General features: G+C 42.0%; 1 protein-coding gene across 8 annotated transcripts in view; it reads left to right on the plus strand.

The window, feature by feature from the left end:
* Positions 1-17420, plus strand: part of LOC127625692 (plasma membrane calcium-transporting ATPase 2) — a 401637-nt gene that overhangs the window by 330611 nt on the left and 53606 nt on the right. For all 8 annotated transcript variants that reach the window (XM_052101030.1, XM_052101033.1, XM_052101034.1 and 5 more), the window contains 3 exons: positions 7887-7974; positions 9054-9160; positions 10557-10748. In XM_052101030.1, the coding sequence (XP_051956990.1) occupies positions 7887-7974; positions 9054-9160; positions 10557-10748 (387 nt within the window). The remainder of the gene's footprint in view (positions 1-7886; positions 7975-9053; positions 9161-10556; positions 10749-17420) is intronic.

The raw sequence follows: 17420 nt of genomic DNA on the forward strand, positions 1-17420 counted from the left end.
GGGTGAAGTGAAGCACGTGCCTCGTCCCGAGGGAGCTACCCCTAATCTAGGCGCAAGACCGTCAGGGTCTTCTCTTACTAGAATTTATAGTCCTGAGGGCTGGCAAGGGTGGCGAGACTGTCCCCAATCCCTGGGAGGAGGAGCACGACTCGCCACGCTTTGCTTTTGAGCCTCCCTTCAGTCAGGACCGAGGTGGGTCTGAGGCTTGCTCGTCAAGCGCAGAACCCACACTCAGGTCGTCCAGGAGGTCAGCCTGGTATGCCTGAAAAACAGCATAGTGTGCAGAGCAGCACCAGCCTGACCTGCTGCTTGATAAGCCCTTCCCACTAAAGTGGAGGTTGTCCTATAAGGCTTTGAGGGAGAGAGGGCTTCTAAGTGACGATGTCGAGCCCGGCAGAGATAGCCCATAAGCGTCTCTTCGACCGGGCGGCATCACTGAATACCCCCGTGCCTCAGCACCCACGATAGTCGAATATAATGACGTCGAGGGTATGTGAACACGGGAAGAAAATATATATATATATATATATATATATATATATATATATATATATATATATATTTTTTTTTTTTTTTAGGGGTTCTCCATGAGCGAAAAAGCTCTTCAAGGAGGTTATCAAAGAAAGGGAAGGGACCCATGAGGCGTTCCCTTTCTTAGACTGGAAGATAAAATCTATCCCCTAATTGGAGCGTTTGGGGTCTCTTTTTGCGTGGCCAGTCCAATCTGGCAACAGCATGAGTAACAACATCGAGCAATTCCTCCGTAGATTTTTTATCGCGGACGGAAAGCTCGGAGGCGGAAGAGAATAGCGATCCACCTCATGATCCGAAGAAGCGTCGGAGCAGCCGAGATCATGTGAAGGACCAGCTGGGTTTGGGGAGAGAGTGAGAGAAGGGATCAACCCGTCTCTTGCTCCTCAGCCAAATCCATGCACGAGCCCCACGAACGATCTTTTCGTGAGTGCTGACTCCGGAAGCAAGCGAGGCGAGCACGCCCTGCTGCAACGCGAGAGCAGCGTGCTCTACCCCCAAACAAACAGCAAAAACTGATGTGTGCCGTCTTCAGCTATAGAGCAAGAAGAGGGGAACACGCACCGTTTGCTTTCAGTCATTCTCTCTTTTTTTTTTTTTTTTTAGAAATATATATATATATATATATATATAATATTTTCTAAACAGAAGAGAAAAATAGAACAACGTTCACTGCACACTGCCTAACTGAATCTATCTCCTAACAGAGGAAAGAAAGTTTTGACAGGGTGTGTGAAACACACAGAAACAGAATCGCTCTGAAAAAAGAGTTTCTGACGACACCTGGTGACGTATCCATTTATAGCCTGGCCTCAGGTGCATCTAATGATTACATCAGCCGAGGCTATAAATTCCGGTCGATGTTCATTGACGTGTTCCACACATTTATTCAGCTCGGCTCACAGCTAAAGCTGTTCCCCTAGCGCTTAGCAGCGCAACATCGTAGTGAAGCCTTTTGTAAAGGGAACACAGGAACAAAAGAAAGTCCTCGATGGGAAAAAGGCAAACTAAATACAAGAGGAAACGGAGGGCGGAGAATGACAGGGTAACCTTGGACGGACAGATAACGGGGTAACCATGAACGGGCTGACAGACAGGCAGGGAACACGAAGAGAGAGTCAAACAATACATAAGCGGAGACATGGAACATCAACGAACGACAACAGGAAGGGGAGAAAGCGGGGTTTAAATAAACAGACAAGGTAATGACAAAATAACAGACAGGTGCGGACAATAACACAGTGATCAGGGCTGGGAGCGTGATCCAGGAATTGTGGGAAGTGCAGTTTCACACACGGACAGTGAGACTCAGGGCGGACAACAGGGAAAACGTGACATGGAACGGGATCGGTGACGGGTGAAATGGAAAACACGGAGCGGACAACAAGGAAACGTGACATAAACGTGATTAGTGAAACAGAGAACATAGGGCAGACAACACAGGAACGTGACACCTCTCAAATTTCTCTGACTCTGAAATTGTAATGGGTGCGGATATGAATTCTGTAATGTCCCACTGTTTAGACAAATCTGGACAGAATTAATCTCACTCCCAAACAAATGCCCTGACAAACTCAGATAATGTATAATCTCATCCTCTTTGATAGATATTTGGCATTTATTAAATCCATCAGCTAGGTCATATGCTTACTTTTCCGCCACTCATAAATCCTTTTCACGAATTGACTATATTTTTATCTCAACTACATTTGTCTACAACTGTTCAAAATGCAAATATTTGCTCCCTATTGTTATCTGACCATAGTGGCAATTTGTGCAGATTATCTTTGGTACCTAAATCATCTCAGGCCAATTTAACCCTAAATTGTTACAAAATGAGAGTTTCTGCAGTCAGTTCAGATATAGGTTCTCTGAGTTTATTGAAATCAACCGGGACTCAGTGGATGATCCACAAACACTTTGGAATTCGGTTAAAGGCTTTATAAGAAATAACTCAATCTCATAAGCCTGTTTCCATAAAAAAAAAACGCCAAAAAAAGATATCTGAGCTTGAATACAGCTTCTGAACCTAGAGCGAGCCGATCAACCCTCTTTCTCTGATAATACGCTCAGCAAAATCATGGCTTAAATTACTATATTACTGAGATCTAAGTTGGAATTTCTGATTCAAAGATCTAGGCAAAGAACTACAATTTCCAAGTGAGTAGACTGAGTCACCTTTTAGCTCTGAGATTATTTAACAGTGAAAAGTTTGTTGTGTTGAAAATTCTGCTGTGAAATACCAATCTGGGGACAGATCCCATAGATATTAATACCACTTTTTGTTCTTTTTATTCTGATCTTTATACTTCTGCTTTCTGTCCAACCATGATTTACCTTGACTGTCGGATTCTGAACAGCTGGCCGAACTGATCTCTCTCCAGGAGCTGGAGTCAGCATTCAGGTCTATGAACAAGGGTAAATCCCCTGGCTTATATGGTATACCAGTCGAACTGTATACAACTTTCTGGTCTGACTTAGGCCCTCTAATGTTGGATATGATAAATTTGTCAGTTTCTCAAGCATAATTTCACCTATCTATTAAGATTTATTAGATAGAATAGATTTAATAGCTATTTCTCTCCTTTTAAAGAAAGAAGAAGATCTGTCTTCCTGCTCCAGCTACCAGCCACTTTCTCTGATCGGGACGGATGTTAAGTTGTATGCCAAAGTGCTGGCCCAGGAATTTATGATTAGGTTAGTTCATTATGAACAGACAGGTTTTATTAAATGTCATTCCACCTCGGAAAATGTGCGCAAGTTATGCCATATTGTTAATTCAGCAGATATGTTGACTTCCCCTTACGCAGTATTATCTCTGGATGAGATGAAAGCTTTTGATCGGTTTAAATGAAACTATTTATGGGTGGTCCTAAGCCATCTAGGTTTAGAACTGAACTTCATAAACATGATTAAAATGCTGTATGCCAATCTGGCACCTGCTGTTCTTACGGGGCCCAGTCTGTTCTTATTCTTTCTCTATTCGTCGAGGCACTCATCAGGGTTGACCTCTTTCTCCTTTGTTGTTTGCACTCTCCTTGGAGCCTTAAGCTCAAACAGTCCAGCAATCGGAAACAGTTTTCCCTTTAGTTATAGGAAACACCATCACATTTTTTTGTTTGCTGATGATATCTTATTGTTTTTTAATTATCTGTCTCACACTATTCCACAGGTGTTGAATTTATTTGACCATTTTGGATCCATTCTGGATATCAAATTAACAGGAGCAATTCATGTTTACTCCCACTCAATTTTGAAACTGATTCCACACCCCTGCCCACAGCTATCATGGTGGTTTGCTCCTTTAAGTACCTGGGGATAGATATTTTTCCATCTTTACATGAAATTGTCTTAAAAAACTTGAATAAGATTTTAGCTAAGATATCCTTAGATGTGGAAAATTGGTCTCGTCTCACTACTTCTTTTCATGCTCGTGTATCGTGATTAAAATGAATGTCCTTCCTCGTATTCATTTCTTTTCATCAATGATTCCTGTATCTCCACCTTCTGGTTATTGGAAAAAACTTGATGCGTGTGTTTCTCATTATACATGGGATGGGTAACATCCTCGAAGCAAGTGCTTAGCTTACAGCATTGCAGATCACAGGGAGGTCTGCCTTTCCCCAACTTTAGACTATACACTCAAGCCTTTACCCTCCGTCCTTTATCAATCTGGTTTGATCTGAATGCTTTGGTGTCATGGAGAGCAATTGAGGAATCTATTGTCTCCCCATATGAAATGAAACATCTTGTTTTTTCTGAGGTCCTGCTTAGGCGGTGTAAATTACGGTTTGGTTGTATTGTAACACATCTCCACTTGGAGGGATGTCGAAAGGCAATCGCAACAAGGCACAATCTGGCACAGTCATTTGCCTATTTTTCTTTAACTTTGGGTGATATTTATGATGATAATGGCCTTAAATCCTTCCAGGACATTAAACACAATATAACTTACCAGGTACTTCTTTTTAGATTTTTACATGTTAGATCGGCCCTGCGGGCATATGGGGTGCCTACTTATCCTTTAAGCAAACTAATTATTTCCTCTGAGGGATCTCCCTCTTCTGCTTCAGACTCCGTTGAAACATCACTATATGAATTTGTCTCCCTTTCCTAAGTGTAATTTATGTTCTCAAGGATCCCAGGGCACGTATTTACATTTTGTTGGGGAGTGTCCCTCTCTCTCACCTTTTTTACTAAGCTCTCACAGGACTTATCATATCTGTAAGACACTGATTTATGTTTGACTCCATGCCTTTTCTTCTTATCCATTTTAACTTATCCATTCGACAAAGAAGCTTACTGTTGGCTGCCCTTACAGCAGGTCCTATGCTAAGAATGTGCATTTATGTTATGCTGCATTTGATTATGTGTCAACTTTTTTATCATCTTTGTCAACTCTTATTTTACGTTTTCTTAGTTTTATTTATACATTTATTTATTTTTGTTTATTTATTTTGTATCTAGATTTTGTGTATGTCTATTGTTTCTGTATCCTTGGCATCTACAATGGCATCTACCTTGGTTCTAGATTGTAGAGTTGTATATCTAATTAAAAAAATCAATAAAAAAGTGTGGATGCAGAATTCCATCCGTGCTCAAGGTGTATGTCACTGCCATAGCATAATGGCATAATGGCATAATCCTCTGGGTGGTTTGTCAGTTGGAAAACACCCTTTGGTCAGTAATTTTTGAGGAGCTAGATGGCTGAGACCCTCTCGTCCCGCTACTGTCCAGGTCTGGTTCTTAGCGCTGGTGTTAAATGTACAGGGGTCCCCGTTCAAGCTATTAGAAGCTTATGCATACCCTCATTGAAGACTGTGCTGCTACTTGCTTTGGCTTCAATCAAACATGTTATGGACCTTTTGTCCTTGTCAGTCAAGACTCTTGCTTAGAGTTTGGTTGACGAGGCTAAGAGGCTGCACATGCTTTGTCCTGTAATGGAATTAGCAAACACATAAATTCAGGATGTGTGATCAGCTCTTTGTCTGCTTTGGAGGCCGCACAATTGGTTTAGACATTTCCAAGCAAAGACTTTCTCACTGAATTGTTGATGCCACTTGCGAGGCAGACAGTGCCCCATGGGTTTTAAAGCCATTCCACTAGGAGCATGGCCTCCTCCTAGGCTTGGGCTAAGGGTGACACTTTGGAGGATATCAGGCTGGCAGCAGGCTGGGCTTCCCCTAACACCTTCACCATATTTAATAACTTGGATGTTTCCAAGATTTTGACTGTGAAGCAGGACATATGTGTCAATGTTTTGGCTAGTGTCATTGTAATATACTGCAGGTCTTTGACTTTGGCACTTTCTTTCTCTTCCCATTGCAATGCAAAGGAGAGTTTCTTATAATTGTTTTCACTATCCATACTGGCAAGTGGCATTGTTGTATTGTTTTCAGCACAAACCCACGATTGATGTCTTGTTGTTAAGGGACCTGAGATGATTCCTCCCTTCAATTAAAACAATCCTGACAAAATGGAACTTTGATCCAGTTTATATTCTCGCAATGACGTGTGCATAAGTTGCAATAGTTTCTTGTAGTGAGACTTGGTACTTGGTCGATCTTCTTCTGTCTCTCGCTTAGAGACTAAGAACTTTAGATGATCTGTTATCCTCTCTCTCATGGAGTGAGACTTAGCATGTTGGATGGATTGTATTCTGTTAATAACCCTTTGGACAGGTACTCAGGACATTGATAATTATTCTGTTATTGCTCCCAAACTCGAACAGCCGGGAACTCAGAACATTGATCTTTATTGTTATTGCCTTTCTCTTGTAGAGTGAGACCAGAATGGAGAAGTGTTTTTATTCTGTTATTGCTCCCAAACCTGAACAACCGAGAACTCAGAACGAAGGTGTGTCTATTGAAAGAATACTTTATACCTTCCTGATGAGGAGATTTCAGTTTGGTGCTTCTTGTTTTCTTCAGGGTTACGATTGGCAGCTGACATCGGATGGGGCCCACACAGTGTGGCTCACCCTCCCTTTCTGTATGGAACATTTGTTTTAACTATGTACATTAAAATATGCAATGTCTTTAATCTATGCATTGTTCCTTTTCCAAACCTCTTCAAAAATACTCTTGCCATTTTTCTGAAGATCAAACCTGATATTAAAAGATTAAATATTATGCATGCATTAATTTATACCACCATAGTTCAGTCTGTGTGAACTATTGTGCTAATTGAAGAACTGCAATTTACATAAACAGTTCTGTGAGCAAACATGGAATGGGCGTGTTACAGTTGGTGTCCATGCTAGGAATAAAGTTTGTGTGTAAAGATTTGTCTTTTTTTGTTTCAGCTTTTGCAACATGGTAAGTTAATGCTGCTTCGAGAGGACTTGAAGATGTTTATGGTCCTTCTCACGTCTGGCCTTAAGTCAAAACTTAGGATGGGGGTTTAAGATGTTGCTAAAAACCACTCATGGACCAATGAGAAGTCTTTTCCAATGTATTGGAAGATCTTTTCTGCCTTGTGAGGGGTGTCTGGCAGTTGTCCAAGCAGCTTATCTGATGGCTGTGCTTGGCATTGTGTTGGTCCTGCCACAATCCTATCAAAACAGAGCCACTAATTCAGAAATATAGAGATGTGTAATTGTCTTTATGAACAGATTTATATAATATATATATATTTATATAATATATATATATCTATATATATATAGGATTAAAAATCTGTGTAACTACAATATCTGATATATATATTTGGCAAAATTGTGCAGTGTAAGGGATTGTTCACACATGTCCCATTATTGTTTTCAAAAATAGAACATTTTAGCTTCTATTAACATTGCTTGACCTTTTAAAATGTGGCAGTCACGGCGTGAGACATCCATTTACCACATATTTACATTGATAATTAAAAAAACTGCAGAGACACATGCAAGAACTTGTCATGTGTGTTCAACCCCAAACTAGTCTGTGACTGTGATGTTGATGCATTCCAATACTGTAATAATTTATTGGCTATTTTATTGTGTTGTAATTACATTAGTGGCATTTGTACTTGCTGTAAGTAATGCACTGCTGTTATTTATGTCGACAGTTATTGAACACATCTGATAAGTGGCCAGTCTTTAAGTAATGAACTACCCACATTTGAATTATACACACTGTGTATTTTTTTTTTAATAATTTACAGTTGAAGTTTACAGCACGTTACTGTATTATCTGATGAATGTTTACACTCATTATAACACAAAACATATTGTATGTTATGGCCAAATACACTTTTCATATTATTTACTATTGTTTTATGTATTGCATTACACAGGTGTATAAAGACTTTTGAGCAGCTGTAAAATGTATTGAGATTGATATCTATTCCTAGCAGCTGGTTATTGTGTCTTGCAGGTTGAGCAGGAACGCATTGATAAAGTGTGGCCCAAACTGCGAGTACTGGCCAGATCTTCACCGACAGACAAACACACACTGGTCAAAGGTGTGGGACTTCACATGAGACATTTACCATCAAAACAGCAAACTCATCCATTACATATTAGATAGAGCCTTCTTTGGAACTTATGCTTGCATTGATTTAAAAAAAAAATCCTTGATTTCCTCGAACAACAAACCGTTCTCTCCGAAATACAAATGTATTGGTTGAATGTTTCCAGTTAGTAGAACTTAAGGTTATTATTATACATTGTATTTTATATCTTGCATAATACTACTATTTCCAATAAGTTGGGTTGGGGATTTAAAAAAAATAAAAAATACAACACCAAACAAACACAACGTTTAAAATGCTGGCACCTCTGTGAACGCTGTTCAAATCTAGAGACTAGAATATGCAGACTAGTAACCCCTCAGAACACCCCAACAAGCACCCAGAACACCTTAGCAACGCAATTTGTCTTCAGACATTTTTAAATATATAGTTAGTCTTATTATCTGAGTAAGCTACCATCTAAGGAAATTATCACAAAACAATATAATGTATTTCTAAACTGCTCTTGTTAAGAAGATAATCTGCTAAGAGACTAAATGTATAATGATGGCAGTCAAGATCAATTAATCAAGCTAATATTGTTACTGAACACTTCAGACTAGCTTATGAACATGGACTGAAGTTATTAAGGAAAGTTAGAAAAGTAGTACATGAGCATTGGCATTTTTCCACAATAGCTGCAGTGTCTTTGTAAACTGATTTGGAATCAGTTCTCTGTGTTGTGTTGGTTATATAAGACTTATAATGGCTGAAGTTACAGGATACTTAACATACCGTAAGTAGAGTAAACGTTGCACTATAATTACAACACTAGCCTACTTAATTAGGTCAGTCATAGACATCATCTCTTGATCATCAGATGTTTTATAATCAAAGAGCTTGAAAATTAGTGCCACTTCTGTCTAAAAGAGTAAACTTTTGTGTCCTATTATTATTTTTACATTAGAGGCACTCCAAGGTTTTATTGTGAGCACTAATATATATATGTATATATATATATATATATATATATATATATATATATATATATACATATATATATATTTTTTTTTTGTCTAACTATTTAACAGGTATTATCGATAGCACTCTGGTGGAACAGCGGCAAGTGGTTGCTGTAACCGGTGATGGAACCAATGACGGACCGGCCCTCAAGAAAGCAGATGTCGGTTTTGCCATGGTGAGAAGTGATACTCTACCAAATTCATCCAAATGAGCTGCGGAAAAGCAGGCTGTGATGTTGTAATCCATCCTTTTAGTCTGCATCTCAAGCTGCTCAGGCTGTCCTCATCTCTGTAGCACGCAAAATCATGCCACCTCATTTGGCTCAAAAATAAGACAAGAGCACCCCCTAGTGCAGTGCTATCTAATTTTGTGGCTGTTTTTATGGCATGCGTCAAATGACTTACAAAAAACAAAAATGCAGCTTGTGCCAGCACCACACCACAATTTCTATTTTCAAAAGTTCATTGTGGCAGTGGAGAGCATATTCTTAATTTCCTGTATATCAAACTGTCAAGGGCTGCCTGCAGCCAGTTTCCATTCTGTGGTATTTTCAATAATATTTCTCTCAGCCTTGTCTTAAGGGAGAACAGTTCTACTTGATAGTCTTTAAAAAAAAAAATCACAAACACATTGTGTGGAGAGGAAGACAAAAATGTTGACAGAAAGAAACACTTGTGTTTACCTAGACGGTAATACAATTTGGGACGTTATTTGTACAGTTTAATATTACTCACTGTCTATGTGCTGTATGTGTTTGGATTTTGGTTAGATTTTTTTATAGTTAATTCTTCTCCCCACAGGTAAATAAAATGAAATATAGAAATCTCCTATGAGATAGAAAATGATATTCTGCATAAACAAAATTAATCAGATTACTGGGACCATTTCTTTTTGCAAGATTATTTTCACAATATTTAAACAAATGAAAAAGAACAGAAAAAAAAAATATTGTAATTTTGTTTTTGTTTAATCAGCAGATGGACCATTTAAAATGAACTAGTGAAGGGGAAAAAGTTAATTTAAGACTTTTTTTCTTTTAAAATCTTAAAATAAAAATCTTAAAAATAAATTGTGACCAGTTTCACTTACCCATTTACATTAATCTTAACCTAAAACCTTGATGTTGTCTAAATAATTCATGGACACGTTATGTGTGAACTACCCACCAATACTAAATAATTTTTAAAAAAAATCCACATTACAACAGTGAACATTAAAAAAAAAATTATATTTATATATATATATATATATATATATATATATATATATATATATATATATATTACAGTTCTGAGAATTGGGGAGAAAATGTGTTTGATTGTCATTAAAATAATGTCACAATGCAACAAACTGTATTGGTCCTAAAAATTATTTTCAAACTAAGTATTTCATTTTTAATTTCTTTCTTTTTTTTTTTTTTTTTTTTGCTGTAATATGACTCGGGAATGTTTTTGACAGGTAAGATTCCCACTTCCCTCAGACAGATTCTGTTAAACTTTACAGTTTTTGTAGACAAGTGCACAAATATCAAATTGCACTGAAGTAAAATGACAGTGCTTGTGTCTTTCCAGGGAATTGCAGGGACAGATGTGGCTAAAGAGGCTTCTGACATCATCCTGACAGATGATAACTTCTCCAGCATCGTGAAGGCCGTCATGTGGGGACGTAACGTCTACGACAGCATCTCAAAGTTCCTGCAGTTTCAGCTGACGGTTAATGTTGTGGCTGTGATTGTCGCTTTCACTGGAGCCTGTATTACACAGGTTAGTGTCTCTGTGTAACGGGTGTGCGTGGTCTGCCATATATCTGGCTAAATGCACATCCATTGACGTCTGTGTGATCTGCGTTGTGTTCTGTGATTGTGACTGTGCTGAATGAAGGAAGGACCCGGACTACAAACAGCTACTGGTTGCTCCTTTAATGCAAGCTGTATAGCAGTAGTATCTGTACAAATCAGTAGAAAACAAAAAATGCTCTGTAACATGCAGTCTCTTCCACACACGTTGTTCATCAGTCTCCTCCTCTCAGTGAGCAAAGCGCGAACTGCACTAATTTACACTTACATATACCGCAGCACATAACTAACATAGCTCCTCTGTTAACGCAAGTGTTTTTAGATGATTTAAAAATAAATGAAATAAAATACCTACATTTCCAGTAATACATTTGTGTAAATAATGAACTGACTGAATACACATACCTGTACAAATCAGTAGAAAACTAAAAATGTTCTGTAACATGCAGTCTCTTCCACACACGTTGTTCATCAGTCTCCTATTAGCAAATAAACACACAGGAAACCCCGTAGCACTGAAAAACATGTGTCTCCCGTAAAACTTGCAAAAGTGTATTTACAAAGTTTACATTTTAACAACACGGCTGCATGTTTACACTCTTAAGACTAGCATTCACTTTATAACTGCATATTGTTATATTATATTATCTACAAAACGAAATAAACTCCTAATGATAAACAGCAGAAAAATCCTTACCTCCTCTCAGTGAGCAAAGCGCGAACTGAGAGAGGTGCAGAGTTGACGTCATAATACTGAGACCTCTTAAAGTGACAGTACAGGTATTAACACTTCAGTTTGAATATACTCTAAACCGTACAAAACATGTTATGAACTTAAAACACATTCTTCAATATTTATCAGGATTTGGTGAAGTTTCAACAAAAAAATTAAAATATAATTTCAACCTGGTTACATTCACCCCTCCTGAAATTCACCAACATCCTGATTGAGGAATGTCTTACAGGAGGACATGTCTACTACTGACACAAACTGGCACAAGTGAAAAGGTAGACCTAGTCCACATAAGTCAACTTAAAAGTTACCTCAAATACGTGGTTCAGGAAAGAAAGAGATTAATCAGGTCTCTAAATTCCCCTAGATTAACGTGACGCCTAGTACGCCACACAACACTTGACCTCAGAAAATATTATCCTGTAGACATTTGTACACATAATATCACTCAAATTTTGGCACTCAACCAAAAATCTCAGCGCATACGCACTTTCAACATATGTTAAAGCTCAATAATCACTAAATAAAATATTTGGACCCTTTTGGAATGGTTTCTGAATCATTGACTATCAATCTGTTAACTGACTCGACCAGTCTCCCTGCACGTGTCCTAACATGGCTATCAGCTCCACTGTGTGAGTGTGAGTCAGTGCGAACTGAAGTGTCAACATGTGGTGCAGGTGCGGTGGATGGACTGTCAACAATGACCCTAACAGGACTAGGAACTGGACTGGATGGGACTAGTTCTTGTGAATCAGCCAACTTAGACTCGGGAGAGACTCCAGGCGACAAGACTGTAGGCTCAGTCTCATCCCCGGAGCATGACAAGTCCTGTGCAGTGTCTTCCTGAGGCATCACTCCAACCATAATAGCGGTTTCCTGATCAGACTCCTCACTTTCCAACAACACATCACCAGCATGTGCAGCTTCACTCTGACCCATCCCAGGGAGTGGCAGGAAGTTGACCTCAAGTAACAGATTCCTATGCACAACTCTTGTGTGTCCATCTGCATCTTGTATTTTGTAGACATGGATGCTGGGATTCACACCAACAACTGTGTACACCCCATCCTCCCACTTGTCGGCCAACTTTCTCTTCCCACATTCTGTCTTATTTGCCACCAGAACACGATCACCTACAGACAGGGAAGTGCCCTTGACACATCTGTTGTATTGCCGGGCCTGGTGTTGCTGCTCGGCTGAAGAGTGTTTCTGGGCGATCTCCATAGCACTTTGCAGGGAGGAAAGCAGAGACTTGGCATATGAGTCATAGTCAACGACTCCAGGGTCATTCAACCCCTGCTTGAACATGATGTCAACTGGCAGTCTAGGGACACGACCAAACATGAGGAAAAAGGGTGTGTAGCCTGTAGTCTCATGAACAGTGGCGTTATAAGCAAATGTGAGGGGTCTGGATCTGTTGAGGCCACTGTTGATTTTCCTTGAGGGGAAGAGTACGGAGCATACTGCCCAAAGTGCGGTTGAATCGCTCTGTTCCCCCATTGCCTATTGGATGGTAGGCTGTTGTGTGAGATTTTGTAACACCAGCCAGCCAGAGTAGCTCTGCAATCAAACTGCTCTCGAAATTGGCACCCTGATCAGAATGTATCCTCTCAGGGAAACCATAAACGCAGAACACATTATCCCAGAGATTCTTTGCAACCTGCTTTGCTGTTTGATTGGGACATGGGAATGCATGAGCGAGTTTGGTGAAGTGGTCGGCGACCACTAGAACGTCCACAGAATGCTGCTTGCTGTCTTCTGCCGACCAAAAATCCATGCACACCAACTCCATTGGGGCAGAGCTCTTGATACTTTCCAGGGGTGCACGAGCAGCAGGTTCCGGCGTTTTTCCAACCACACATCTTTGGCAACATCTGACATACGCCCGTACATCTTTCTCCATATCAGGCCAATAAAAGCGCTGCCTCGCAAGTGGAAGAGTACGGTCTTGACCCTGATGGCCTGCCAAATCGTGGATGCCTGACAACGCTTTATCCTTTAGACTCTGAGGCAACACGTACTGGGATCTTCTCTGCTTGGAAACAGGGTCCCTTGTTACCCTATACAAAACACCATCACGGACTTCCAACTTGTCCCATTGTTTGAACAACCTGAGTACTTTTGAGTTAGCACCATGCCTTTCTCGCCTAGATGGTCGCCTCCTGGTGGCAATGAAGGGCAAAACCTGAGAGATGTCAATGTCTTGCTGCTGACTCAACTGTAGCTCCTGGGCAGAGAGCACGGGCAAAAGATCCAGACCACTTGATAGCTGATGAACGTGTTGGTCTAAACAGAGTGCTCTGGACTCTGCCGCATCCACCCAGTCACAGTGTGCCTGACAAAGAGCTCCGATCTCGGCCGCATTACACACAGAGTTATTTGTAGATCTGTGGGTCTGGGACTGGCAGCTGACCCTGAAAACATCCTGCACAGAATCCTCCTCCACCGCATTGGCTACCTGAATCAGATTGGAATATGGCTCCTTCAGCAGCCTCCGTCCAATGGATTTTGAAAAAGGGTCACGACTCCACATTTCTCCTTCCAGGCAGGTGTTTGAGATCAAAGGTGTACGATGCATGTTTAGACACCCAGTGGATTTCACACGCGTCAAGTTTTGGCTTTGTTAGAAGGTAAGTGGATAATTATCCATCCAAATAGTGAAGCTATGCCCCTTCAGCCAGTGGCTAAACTTATCACATACACTCCACTTCAAAGCCATGAACTCCAGTCTATGGGCTGGATATTTCCGCTGTGATGCACTGAAAGTCTTGCTCGCAAAAGCAATAGGTCTGGCCTTGGATTCCCCTTGGGGCACTTGAGACAGCACCGCACCAAGCCAGTCCAATGACGCATCAACTGACAAGATAAATGGTTCATCGAAGTCTGGGTGGGGAAGTACGACACACTCCAACAGCATGGTTTTCAACTGGTCAAAGGCGACTTGACATTCCACCGACCAATCTGCAGGGGTAAGCTTGCGATAGACACAGAGAGACTTTCTGTCCTTCGCCAACTTTCCTCGTCTCTTTTGCCCTGCCGTTAGTGCAAACAAAGGTTTTGCAATGGAGGAACTGTTTGGGATGAAGTGCTGGTAATAAAATACCATGGTAAATGGTCTGCACTTATATAGCGCTTTTTTATTAACCTTAGAGGTTACCAAAGCGCTTTACACTGTGTCCCAATCACCCATCCACACTCACATTCACACACGCAAGGCGCTAGCCTGCCATTGGGAGCAACTCTGGGTTCAGTGTCTTGCCCAAGGACACTTCGGCATGTGGAGCCATGTGGGCCAGGATTCGAACCACCAACCCTGCGATTGGTAGCCGACCCGCTCTACCATCTGAGCCACAGCCGCCCCTGGAATGCCAAGGAATGATTTAATCCTCCGAAGAGGGCGTGCACTCATCCTCCATCAGGTCTTGAACTTTCATTTTAGAAATTACCTCCACCTTGGTGGGGTCAACGGACACACCCCCACCGTTGATGACATGACCAAGGAAGCCGACTTGTTTTTGTAGCAGATGGCACTTCTTAGGGGCCAGTTTCAAGTTGTTCTCCTCTAACCTCTGAAACACTGTGTGGAGCCTGGACAGAGCCTCTTCCTCTGATGGTGCGAAAACTAGAAGATCATCAAGGTAACACAGTAGTTTTGTGAAGTTCATGTCCCCAAAAATCCCAGTCATCATGCTCATGAAGGATGCCGGACTGTTACACAGCCCCTGTGGCATGCGGTTGTATTCATGCAGTCCAAGGGGAGTCGTGAAAGCTGTGTATTTCTTGTCGCCTTCGTGCATCGGGATGTTGAAAAAGCCAGAGGTGAGGTCCATTGTACTGAAGAGGCAGTTGCCACCAAGGGCAGCCAAGCAGTCAGACTGGTGTGGCAATGGATGGGCGTCCTTTAAAGTCCTGGCATTCAACCACCTGAAGTCAGTGCAAATACGCAACCCACCGTCCTTCTTCCACACCATCACCAGTGGCGAAGCATACTCACTTGACGACTTCCTGATAATCCCTCTCTCCTCCATATCAGTGAGAACCTGCCTCAACTTCTGATAATGGGCTGGGGGGACTCTCCTGTATGGTAAGCGAAAAGGCCGATTATCAGTGAGATGAATGCGATGCGTATACCCCTTGACTTCACCACAGTCCAGTGTGTGCTTGGAGAAGATGTCCTGGTATTCGGTTAGCAGCTGCGTTAGTTGAGACCTACAGGCTTCACTAACCTGACATGAGCTTATGTCAATGTCGCCAAGGCCTAACTCCAACAGACTCTTTGTCAGCGGAGTATCAGGACAGGCACCGGAAGAGATGTTAGTTCCCGGATTCTCTGCATCTGGTTGTTTATCTCCGTTAGGCTGTTGCTTTTCTGCCTGGGATTGCCGTTTCTCTGTGCCCTGTGGTTTCTCTGCAATGACATGTAGACCCTGGAAAGCATCTAGGTCTTCGATTGCCAAGCATGGAGATACATCAGCCAATTTGCAATTCCTCTTCAGGGTGACAGCTTTGTCAGAAGGGTTCACAACTGTCATTGGCACCCACCCATCACCCCAGAGAGGTGTGACAAGACGACCTACGAGCACACCTCGTGGCACGGCCTTTGAACTGGTCGGCTCCAAAACAACTGTGCTGCCAGGTGACATAGGCACATTAGCAGGGAGTCTGCCCCAAACCAAGTGTTCATGTCTGGGTAGGAGTGTCAGCGCCTGGGTGAGATTGACAGTGCCCATTTTGTCTGGGACTGCAATCCCTCTCCAGCGTTCGACATTGGTGAACATCGACAAGAAGCGCTCAACCTCAGGCTCAGACTGATGGTCATGTTTGGATCCCAGTAACCGTCGTCACTTTTCAGGACCTGTATCAGATGTTTAATGACATTGGAGCCCAAGATGAGATCGTCATGCTGACCGGGCACAACCAAGGTGGGTACAACAAAGCAAACACCGTAAATCTGCATCTCCAAGTCATAAAAGCCCTCAGGCCGAGCCTGCAAGCCACCACAGCCAATCAGGACAATGTTCTCTTCAGGGTGCTGTTTCTCAGGCAAGACACCAGCAGAGCTGAGTCTCTCTACTGCATGTTCACTGATGCTACATGCCATCGAGCCAGAGTCTAACATGCCTGTAAGTTGCACATCGTGATTGAACAGCTCGCCGAAGGCTTGGATCTTCTGAGCAGCTTGGATGACTATGCGGGACCCCTTAGGTGCAGCATTTAAATTTTACATTTACATTTATGCATTTGGCAGACGCTTTTATCCAAAGCAACTTACAGTGCACTTATTACAGGGACAACCCCCCCGGAGCAACCTGGAGTTAAGTGCCTTGCTCAAGGGCCCAACAGTGGCATCTTGGTGGTGCTGGGGCTTGAACCCCCGACCTTCTGGTCAGTAACCCTGAGCCTCAACCACTGAGCCACCACTGCCCCAGCGCAACTATCCTCATATAGATTTGCCAGGTTGCAGGTGTCAAAGAGATTCATCTACGTTACCCACACCGCCCCTCCCCAGGTGTGGGTCTTCTAGTTTAACTGCTGATTTTGCCCACCAGCACCAGGCTGAAAGCGGTTGCGCTGGTTGGTCTGCTGACAGTCCCTTTTCCAGTGACCAGGGGATAAACACTTTAGACATCTGTTTTCCCATCTGCAGTGAGACAGTGTTGAATGATCAGGAGTCCCACAGACCCTACATGCCCTCTGGGAGAAATGTGGCACAGCCGCTTAAGTGACAAATTTAGCTGGCACCTGTGTCTGTTGTGTGACCAGTCGGTCTAGCAAGCTTACCAGGCTCTTCATGCAGACATTGTCGACACCAGCAATATTCGGGGAAGTTACAGGAACAGTGGTGTGCGGAGCAGGTGAGTCAGTCATAGGCACCTGACACTGGGAATGAACTTTGTGCACTGC

The sequence above is a fragment of the Xyrauchen texanus genome, chromosome 32 (assembly GCF_025860055.1).
Source record: "Xyrauchen texanus isolate HMW12.3.18 chromosome 32, RBS_HiC_50CHRs, whole genome shotgun sequence".
Lineage (NCBI taxonomy): Eukaryota > Metazoa > Chordata > Actinopteri > Cypriniformes > Catostomidae > Xyrauchen > Xyrauchen texanus.